General features: G+C 36.3%; 1 protein-coding gene across 2 annotated transcripts; it reads right to left on the minus strand.

Moving 5' to 3' along the window:
* Positions 1-2,072: 2,072 nt before the first annotated feature.
* Positions 2,073-10,139, minus strand: CYP7B1 (cytochrome P450 family 7 subfamily B member 1). Of its 2 annotated transcripts, XM_066333852.1 has the most exons (3): positions 9,982-10,139; positions 3,065-3,661; positions 2,073-2,617 (listed from the first exon to the last, which is right to left on the minus strand). In XM_066333852.1, exons 2-3 carry the CDS (start codon positions 3,639-3,641, stop codon positions 2,307-2,309), a joined length of 888 nt encoding a protein of 295 aa, XP_066189949.1. In that variant the 5' UTR covers positions 3,642-3,661; positions 9,982-10,139; the 3' UTR covers positions 2,073-2,306. The 2 variants fall into 2 exon arrangements, with proteins under 2 accessions (XP_066189949.1, XP_066189867.1); XM_066333770.1 differs by lacking the exon at positions 9,982-10,139 and having other exon boundaries at positions 3,065-3,795.
* Positions 10,140-10,816: the final 677 nt, after the last annotated feature.

A 10,816-nucleotide genomic window follows, 5' to 3' on the forward strand; every position in this document is an offset into this window, starting at 1 on the left:
GACAATGCAAAGGGTGTTGCCCCAGAAATTCCAACAGAAAAAGATAATCAGGGCCAAAATTTGCTAGTTTGGTTTTGGGTTGAATGTGTTTTGCATAACTAAAACCAAAATAAAACAAAACAAAAAACCCAACCTTCCCCCAAAAAACCCCCAAAACAAAACCAAACAAACCCAACCTCCCCCCCCCCCGCCAAAAAAAAAACACCTTAGAACTTAGGAGTAAATCAGGTCACGCTTTCCCTAGACCCAAACAATCTGACCATAATAAAATGCAACTTTCTGAGAAAGACTTTTAGCAATTTGTGCTGCTTCTCCATAGCATGAAGAATCAAAAAAAAAAGTCTCTTGATATAGTAGGCCAAAAAGAGGATAGAGAATCAGAGCACTTAAAACAGGAGAATGAGATGACAAGCTGATGAACATGTAAGCATCCCACCTGGTCTGCCTCACTCGAGAGCAGGGACACAATCCCAGTTTCCTACGCTCCGGGTTGGCACAGAGGGAACAGAAAGAGCAAAAGCTCAGTCTTGGAGGTTTGGGGTCAGTGGCCTTCCTGCAGCAGGGGAGCTCTTGTCGTGCGAGCAATGCAATTTGGGACCTTCGTCCCTCCCACACATTTATTAACAAAACATCCCTTTCCCCTTTCCACTGAAGCATGACTCTAATTCTCTTATGGTACAGATTTTTTGTCTATATTATTATTTTATGGGACAGTATCCAGCCCTTTATTACTTAAGTGCCAGAAGAATTGAAATCTAGCTTCTGTTCATATCACATTATGTTTAACATGATTATAAAATTTAACAAAAGTGTTACAAGAATACTACAAAGTAGGATGTGGCACTTCCCTCTCAACACATAAATCAAATGCTACCAAGGTACTTCAAAATTTCAAGAAGCAGAGGAATGACACAGTTAATGTTTTTAAACTGTTCAGACTGTTTTGCACCAGATGGTTTTAGTGAACTATACGGGTTTTTTTCCCTTATTCTTACACTTTTGGGGAGCCTTTTTCCCCTCCTTTTTCTCATGGCCATTCCCATCTCAGTCTACAAAAATAAACTAAATTCTCTTTTGATCTTCTTGATGCTTGGTAACTTATTTATTGGTATATGCTAGCTCTGATGCAAAGTAGCTTTACTTGTGTTCCTTAGAAGTCCATTAAATGCTTACTCACCAGAATTCTCATCCAATACCTCCTCTATTTCAAAAACATTCTCCATTGGTTAGAGATAAATCTACATCAAAACAGCCATGACTCTAGATGTAACCAACTTAGTAGGCTCACGGTATGTAACATTAATATTAATGCTCTAACACAAAGGAAATGGATCAGACTCAATTTTATATTTGTACTAATGAAATCGAGTTTGCACACAGATGCCACATTGGATGGTCTTGGAGAATGGCAGCTATTACAAGGATCCAAACCAGGCATAGAATGCTCTGCTCTACCACCATCCCTTGACAAAGCTTTGTTTAAGAGTGGAGCATCAGTTCAGGTCATGAGCTATCAAGACCTATGGACATCAGCTTGTTTTGAACACGGGACTGGTTGTGATATTTAAAAACAGAGGATTACTGAACCTTTAATCTTTTTTTCAGCTGTTGTCTGCCCTTGTAACACTACTTGTGGAGATTTACAGATGCTTGAAGGTAGGTATCTACCTGCTACACCCTCTTTCCTCCCTTGGGCTATTTTTACCATTTCTCTTGTCAGTGTCTATGCACTACCAAATGAAGTGAAATCAAGAGCTGATGCTCTCAAGGCCTATACAGCTCCTGACTGGAACAACTTCCAATAACCACTGGCAAGCGTCTCCCTCTGAACCCTGAATCCAGAACTGGAAGATGTGTAGCTCCCTTAAAGCTCCCTCTTTTGAATAAAGTATTGAAATACCATTTCTCCTCTGCATTTTTTAATCTTTTATTTTATTTGGAGGCATTGCCCAAAACAAGCCTGCTTTAGAAGCCTTTTTTGTTTTGTTAAAGAGAGAAAGAAATTGCTTGCGGATAAAATACATTTGCAGTTTAAATACACAATTCCACTTTAATTTCAGAAAAGGGTCTTTTTTGGCAGTACCATACAGAAGTATTTGAAATGCATTAACACTTCGGCAGATGCTCAGAATCAAACAACTTAATAGGCATCAACTTTTTTTCAAATAATTGCAAAGCTTCGATTTAGCCTTTTGCATACCTTGCATAGTTAATTACCTAGGCTTTAATGTTTACATGCAATGAGAGTATCTACAGCTATAAACTACATAATTTATAATTGATGTAAATGGGTGTTATTATGTCAATTAGGCAGCTGTGTCCTCCACCTTCTCAGTAAACAGAAATGAGTGATAAACCGAGTTTGCCGGGAGAGCCCCTCTTCTCTTCCTAACAGATAAAAATAAATTACCTAGGTAGACCAGGTTGTCCAATTGTTCTCTGGTGAGGTGGATGTTATACGTGGGCCCTCTCTTTTGACCTGTTGACTGCAGCAAATGGTCAATCTCGTCACGCACCGCTGCAAGAGCTTCTGGGTGCCGCAGAAGATAATACATGGCCCAGAATGTAGCTGGAATCGTGTTTCCCACAGAGGCCCACAGGAAGGCAAAATGATGTGCTGGGAGAAAATAAGTGAAAAGGAAGATTAATAGCGTTTATTACACTGATTAGATTTGCAGTGTGCTAATTAAAAGATGTTAGGACACAGACCCAGCCAAGGATCAGTGAATGCTAATGAGGACCAATAGGCTTCTGAAGTCTAATTTTCTGCTTAATGAGAATAGTTTGAAATGTAATGTCGGGGGGGGTGGGGGGAATAAGGGGAGGAAATGCAGCTCAGTTATAATCTTTCTCATTATCACCATTAAGTATCTTGTTTTACCACCTCAGCACAAAAAAAAAAAAATCAATTATCATAGAGGGTTGTTTCAGAGTAAAACATTTTATCATTAGCCAATTAGAAAGAACATAAAAAAATTTCAAGGTCGCCATTTTGCCTTTTTATTTCAAAGGTCTATAGTAAATTATTTTATTTTAGACAAGCAATCATTCATAAGTTTCCTACCTGCTTTGTCATAATCTCCAAGCAGCTCATATTTCTCAAATATATCTTGTCTGGCTTGGACCACTTTTGACCCTCCCAGCCATTTTGTCATGTTCTGAAGTAAAAAATGATGTATAAGCTCCTTCCGAACCTTCTTGGTAGCTCCTAGCAACTCAATTGGTATGTTTGCAGCTAAATAGGGAAAGCTGGCATCAAACTTGATAAATTTGTCTCTGATTTCACTAATAACTTTGTGGCCATCTGCAGCAGGAACTCTTCCATATAGTGTTACAAAACTGGCTTCAAACATTACAGAGCAGCAGAATTTGTACATTTTTTCTGTTTCCCAATCTGTTGCTTGTGAGCATTTCCATTCAAATATATCCTGGAGATTTTTCATCATGTGGTCAGAAATGATATCCAAAGGCTTGCCTTGTAGATACTGGTAGATTCTGTGCAGATTTTCCTTGAGTTCAGGGAATTTTCCTTTTGACAAGGCTGGGTAGTCGAAAGTTTTGGATGCCATTTTATTAGCGAATTCATGAAATTCAAGTTGCTTGCTATTTCTGATGACATAGACGTATTGAAATGGGTCCATGATAAAGGTAATGTATCTACCTGAATAGAAAAACAGAAAATAATTAGAGACACGTGCACTTTTATAATCTGGTGACACCTCCAGAAGCAATAACTGAAAATAAGCCAAAGTCTGTGAAGAAAGCATGCAGAAAAAAAACACCACAAAAAACCAAAGCAAAGATAAAGTAATAAATCTGCAAAGAAAAATAATTTTTAAAAATGGTGAAACAAGTATTATTTAATATTTTCTTTTTTTTGTCAGGATGCAGATTTTACTAGCATGCACTTTCCAGGCTCTTCTAAAATCCACGTGAAGCCATTTCCATGTAGACATATCTGCTGTTTGCGCCAACACTTGTGCATGATCTCTTCAATTGTGAGGCTCTGAAATAATTTACTACTCAAGTCTAATTAATGAAAATACCGCGTGGAGTCATAGCAACATTTGGAAACTGTAGGTTTTCACCAGCAGAAAGCCAGAAACATACACATTTCACCTGCACAGAGGAAAGTGAATTACAGGGGCTGGAGTGGAAAACATGCCACCTAGGCAGCTTTTTTCCAAGCAGATGACACAGGAACTCATAATCGGCCAGTTACAGCTTAAACTGCACACTGCAAACTCCCAGAATTTAAAGGTTCTTTCACATCTGGTTCTTTTTCCCTGAAGCTTTGCTAACTCTTTGTTCAGAATGTACTTAGTACCCATAACATGACTAACTTAGAGTTTATAAATGTGGATTCACAGACTACAATGTACCAGGTACCATTTTTAGCACCGTCTTCACTACACACTGTCCCAGTGCTAGGGATCCATTGTTAATGAAGGCACCACCAACTTCCCAGCCTTCCCAGGGTCTTCAGTGAGGTGACACAGTGATACCTTCAGCTCCTTGTACAGAGGGGTAGGAATGCATCAAGTTACACGCTTTTTCAAATTGTCCCTGCCAGAGAAGTCCTGCAATTTCTCCCTAAATTTCAAGTCAATTGCTGAAGAAAAGCATGTGGAGGAACTATCATGAATCAAAATGCTAAGACTCCCAAAGCTCAATTAAATCTTAGCTCTTTATAGATGGATCTAAATTTAGAGTTCCTGATTCTTACCTTGAATGAAGAGGTGCATTAGGGAAAAAGGGCACCTATTAAAATGTACACTTTCTCCGTGAAATATCCCAGTCACAAACTCAGGGAAAGAGCAAAGCTTCCAGCATTTACAGTCTAATTCTGTCTCACTAAAGGGACAAATCTCCTTTGATTTTAATGGGAACACTACATGCTTAACTGTGGACCAAATTTGGCTCTGTGACAGATGTCCAGAGATAAAGTAGTCACTATCACTAAAAATGTCAAGTATCCATGGTTACCATATAGTGATATCTGAATTATCATAGTTATTTCATATTCTGATTTATATATGTGCACAGTGCTCTATGGTGTCTGGGTACACTCTGGACTTTCTCTACAATTACCAGGTGCCATAATCCCCCTCCCAATTACTTCAGCTGTAATCCCAGTGAACAAGTAAGGAAATGTAAAGCATATATCAAGACAGAAATTGAACCCCTTATATTTTTTTGTCAACAGTGTGTGAAGGTTTTCAAGACGCTCACGGATTTTGTTTAACTGCAACATAATCAATCATAGCTATAAATTTAATTTTAAAGAATAAGTATATTGAGCAACCAGCATGAAAGAGAGATCCTGAATTCTCAGTCCTCTTTTTCGATCTTCTCTGCCTACAGAGGCTAACAGGAATTTTTAGTCTTGACCTCTGCAGGATCCTTGTTAAGAGTCCTAGAATTACTCTCTCTTTCCAGCTTTCACCTACTTTCCTGCTCTTTATTGAGGCTACCATCTTTGTGATCAAAGCTTGGAAAGAATGTCCATTGGAGCAATTTTTAATAAATAGATTTGGAGTGTTATTAACCCTAAAGATGAAAGCTGGCTTCTTAACTTTGCATTTACAGGGTAAACAATTTAAGTTAAGATTTTTAATTAATATTAATTTAAACCATCTGTCCACCATCTGCTTATTTCTGATGCAAAATATGAGTTTCTTTGTGATCTTTAATCAGACACTTAGCAAACGCACATCAATTCTTATCATTTTTAAGAAAATTATTTTCAGCAAATGAGTTTTCAGACAAACAAACTATTTTAATAATAATTTTAAATCAGAACTCACTCACCACTAGGCCATACTTTGAAAAAAAAGTCCCTGAGAAAAAGAATATTACAGATCCTGCTTTTATTATTCTCATCAGGTTCCTGGTAGCAAAAAGTAAGTATGTACCAAAATATAATTCATTTTGTAGAATCAATTCAGGCTCCAGACCACATCACTGCAAGTCAACAACATATATAAACACATAAACCAAAATATTTCTTGTTGCTGCATTTAGTAAGAGTCTAGATAATCAGAAAAGAGTAACCCTCTATAACAAAGGGAGCTTGTTTATGTATGCCACCGAGAATCTAATTTTAGATCTCTTAATTGGAAAAGTACTAAAATCTAGGGCTAATTAATGGCAGTTAGAAAGTTGTGAGAGTGGGTACAGGAACCTTTAACAATTAGAGACATCCTTGCACACAGAGGCACTACATGGCTACACTGCTTACCCCAGTCTCCTCCATACAGGAACAGATTGCTAATTACAAAACCGTGCCCCAACACCTCCTCTACACCCTGAACAGCAAACATCCAAAGTGGAACAAACTTTCTCACCTCAAGTTATGATTTTAAACTTTTTAAGTGCCAATATGGTCCTTAGTTTTGTTTGTCAAATCCTGTCCTTGGCCTCAGTGAGGTTTCTTCACACTGATTGTCCCTGGTGGTGTCAGAGACCAATAAATTAAAACCTTTCAGAAAGTTTTCAGTTATTATTTGGTATTTTAAAATGCAGCTTCCCCCCCTCTACCCCCAGGTCTTTCCACTGCAGCTAATACCAAGATCATCTTTGGAAAGTAACCTTTCCTGAAATCAATTCAAAATCTTGATACTCATGAGTTTCCATCAGAGTACTAGAAAAGGTAATGCTAAATCAACCAAAAATGGAGGCATACTACCATCTCCACAAAATCAGGTAGCCTTAAATATTGAAGGTATTTATATAGAAACCACTAGAGACTAAGCTTATCCCTGTTAGTTTGTAAAAAACCCCTTCAACACCAAAAACTAAGTAGAAATGTACATGCAGAAATTACATACTCCAATTCTCAATACTTTAAGTCACTGAGCTATTTTATTTAATACGGTAAAACCAAATCAAAACAAGAGATGTATTCTTGTTTCTGCAAAAAGCCCTCTGATTTTTTTTAATGGCTACAGAGAATTCATACTTCATTATCCAATTCTTTGGTCTGCATTACACCCATGCTGCAAATAGCCTGGTTATCTCCATTTAGTTTCTACAGTCTCCTAGAAATAGAAGATTGATGTGGAAAATATGAAAATTGTCAACTTTGGTAAATCTGAGCACAGAAGCCAGTATTTGTATGATAGTTAAGAAATTACTCTAATAATGCATTCTGGACCTTTTTAATGCTAATGATGAAAGACAAGCATTTCAGATGGCATCTAATGATGGATGTTTTTTCGGTAATGCTTGCAGCAGGCTTCAGCCTGGTAAGGAGTTAATGTAAATTACCTTTTGCCTACAAGAGAAAAATGTGATACATTACTGTAGGTGTATCATGCTTTAAAGAAAAGAATAGCTTAGCAGCAGTATTCGAAAAGGCAAATGTGCTTAGTAAAAACCACTAAGATTATTTTATTAAAAGGTGAGTTAGTCTCAGAGAGAATGTTGTAGGGTTCATTATCACTCCTATCAACTTGAGAGGAAAAGGACACAAAGTTTAATCCTGAGAAACAAAGACAAAACTGTTTCAAGCTCTTTAAGTTCTTACCTAGCCGTCTGCCTATGCTGCTGACCCTTAACAAGCAGAGAGGCTTGGGAAGTCTGATCATTTCAATGCCACAGACTCTCTCTCTCTTTCCCCTCCTTATTCCTTTCTTTTCTGATCTTTTTTTTCTTTTTTTTCCCCCCAAGACTATCGCATTTACGTAATCGTCCTCTTATTAGGGAGATTCTGCTGAACTGCTGACAATGATGTACAGTGGTGCTGCGCTGGCATGACGTTTGGGGAAAACGATTCTGCTGCACCACCACACAAAACCAATTAGAGAACTATTTTCTGCGACAGGTCAGGAATTTACATTGTTTCTCATAGAAAGATGTGCTTTTTAATTTCTTTATTAAGATGACATCCATGTCCCTTGCAACTTTTAGGGATGACAATCATTTGCTCATCACATGGGAAAGTACAATCAGCAAAATCGCATTACCAGTACGGGGCAACGCCAGAAACTCTAAGCATCGTTCCGCATTTTCCAAATGAACTAGTTTGAGAACCAATAATTAGAACAATATATATTGATAGAATTTTTTGACAGGACCTTTAGACATCCACCAGGGGGGTAAAGTAATGATAGTCCACATACAGCTGGCTATGCTATGTTTGCCGAGCACAGAAACATCATCTTTGTCAAATCAGTAAGACATACAGAAATCCTGTATGCCTTCAGATCAGGACAGAATAGGAGATACTAACTAGCTTTGGTTTCTTCCCTGACTTGAAGATGACAAACTATTTCTCTTTAGTGAAGTCCTGATGGTCAGCAATTTTATACCGAAAAAGTGATGTCTCTGTTATGACAAATTCACAAAATCAAACATTGCCCTGCCCGAGACTGAAATGATATCCAGAACTAACTCCATTTACCTCAGTCTTTACCAAGGGAGGCATGGCTCAAAACACTTGAACACAGGGGGATTATCTGAGATGGGATTTGGTTTATCATGGAAATAGAAATTTCTGAAACTAAATTACACTCAAAGATTGCTTATACACAAACTTCTAAACACAGTCTTGCCTAAAATAATAAAGAGGCAAAAGAAATAAATATTTGATTTAATGCTTTTAAGATTCTGAAGTATGACTGTATCTGGTTTTATGAATATACTAAAATAATATCTGAATTATAGTTATTAATCAGTATTTGTAAGAAGCCAAAACTGTATTATAGTGTGAATTCAAATTAACAATAAAAAAGACTGTATTTCAACAAGGGTTGGTGTTGTACTGTTTCAAACTCACTTTCAAATTGCAAAAAACCTGATCATTCCACTTTCCAAAAAAAAAAAAAACCAAAAAAACCACAAAAAACAAACTTGAATGAAATTTAAAAAAAGAAAAGCACATAATGAATACAGTAAAAATTCTCTTCCAAAGGAACAAAAAGACAGATATATAAAAGGAAAAAAAGTTTTATTAATTAAACACATGGCTTGCAATTGAATTAATTGACTTATTTTTTAAAAAAATTTAATTCCAAAATATTGCTTATGTGGAAATACAAAGCTAATGCTATTGCCCTAAAATTTAAAAGCAAACTTTATACTTTATACTTAAAGATTTTGTTTCAGACTCCCTAAAACTACACAAATAACTAAAAATTATATAGAATGAAGTTCATAATTTGAACAAGGGTATCAGCATGTAAAGGTGCAGAAGATGATTACAATGCTCTATATTAATAAGAGCTTGCCTTTCTGGATTTTATATTGACTTGAGTAAAAAGTAAATCTCTATAGATAGATGTAAGTTTATATATTTAACTTTCATTCAGGATTTTGGTTTTATTCTACATTTTTCTTCCACAGCTAAGCGTCTATGTGAAATCACTCAAATGTTTGTATTCAATCTAGCTTAGTAATTCAGTTATAAATAGAGGAAGCAGGAAGGTTATATCATACTTTATTATATTGTTATTTTCAGCAAGCATGATCAGAGTAAGAGGCTGGCAACGGGAAGCTTCTGTGTTCCAGTCCCGATTGTATCACTGAGTCAACGTGTCATTCATTCCCTTGTGTTCCTGTCAACCAGTTGTAAAATGTGTGAGAACAAATTCTGCACTTTTTTTCTTAAGTGTTTTCTAAATTTAATCTGATATTTTTCTGTGTGGTGTCAAGATGATGTTAGTTCTCCCTTCTTTAAGGAAAAAACCACCAATACACAATTAAATGTGCTGGCAAAATCTATGTTCATGCAGTACATACCTACAAAATCTGTCAAAATACATATATACTTAGAGATGTAAATAAATCCACACAGTAATAGTGATATTTTATAAGTAATTATTATGTGTATCTGCAAATATCTGCAAATTTGAGGGATTTTTATGGGCCTATGCTAGAGAAAAATGTTATGGGTTAAGGAAGTTCCTAAACTAAACATTTGGATTAGTATTTAACTTCACTAATGCAAAAAATCAAGATACATACTAAAATATTTCTCACCAGCAATATGTACAGTGAAAATATCTCCAAATTTCTTTTGCTGATCCAGTAAGAATTTGTAAGCATCTTTTCTAAAAATCAAAGCTTTTCCAAGGTAAGGAATCCAGCCATTTATTAGTGGGGGCTCTCCAGTCTTTCTGTCAAAAACAGGAAAAAAAAATAAACAGGAGTTAACTTTGGCATGAGAGCAACTCATCTTTATATCTATTTATATATTACACTTAGACTCTCCATTTACATCTATAATTCCTGCAATGTATAATACGTTGTATAATACAGAAAGTTCTTCAGATATGATGGCAGGTTAAATCTAATCACACCTCTGAGCACTGAAGGCTCCATGTGGTGATTACGAAAAATAAGTGAGAGAAATTGAGACGCATTTAACTACAGGTCGTCCAGTTATTACCATCAAGTTATGAACACAGAAAAATGACATTCGGTAGAAAAGCTCCCAGCAAAGAGTCATCTCATTTTCAATATTTGGCGTGTCAGAGGAAGATGTATTGGAAGGCAATTATGACAGATTTAGGTAAATAGGACGCCGACACACCGCACAAAACAAGTACCCTTACAGATAACATTTTAGTAATTTCAGCTTACCAGCAAAGAGAACAATCATTCTAACCAAATATCGTTAAAATATAGGATCACAATACAGGCTGCACATTAACTGTAATAAATCTTGGTCTCTTTATATTTATAGTCTATGACAGAAATGCGTCTGGACAGTTTAAGAAGAAATTCCAGGTATTGATGCTTGCATCCCAGTTTAAAAAAGCAGCCATGGTGCGTTAGTTATCTTGACAGAATATTATAAAATACCTTTTAAGAA

Source organism: Sylvia atricapilla, chromosome 1 (assembly GCF_009819655.1).
Source record: "Sylvia atricapilla isolate bSylAtr1 chromosome 1, bSylAtr1.pri, whole genome shotgun sequence".
Lineage (NCBI taxonomy): Eukaryota > Metazoa > Chordata > Aves > Passeriformes > Sylviidae > Sylvia > Sylvia atricapilla.

What these genes read in the sequence shown, in the direction of transcription:
- CYP7B1 (XM_066333770.1), bottom strand. Translation starts at nt 3,767, where the DNA reads ATGCTTTCTTCACAGACTTTGGCTTATTTTCAGTTATTGCTTCTGGAG. An exon ending in TGGAGATTATGACAAAGCAG is followed by an intron (nt 2,618 to 3,064) that starts GTAGGAAACTTA and finishes ATTTTCTCCCAG; the next exon opens with CACATCATTTTGCCTTCCTG.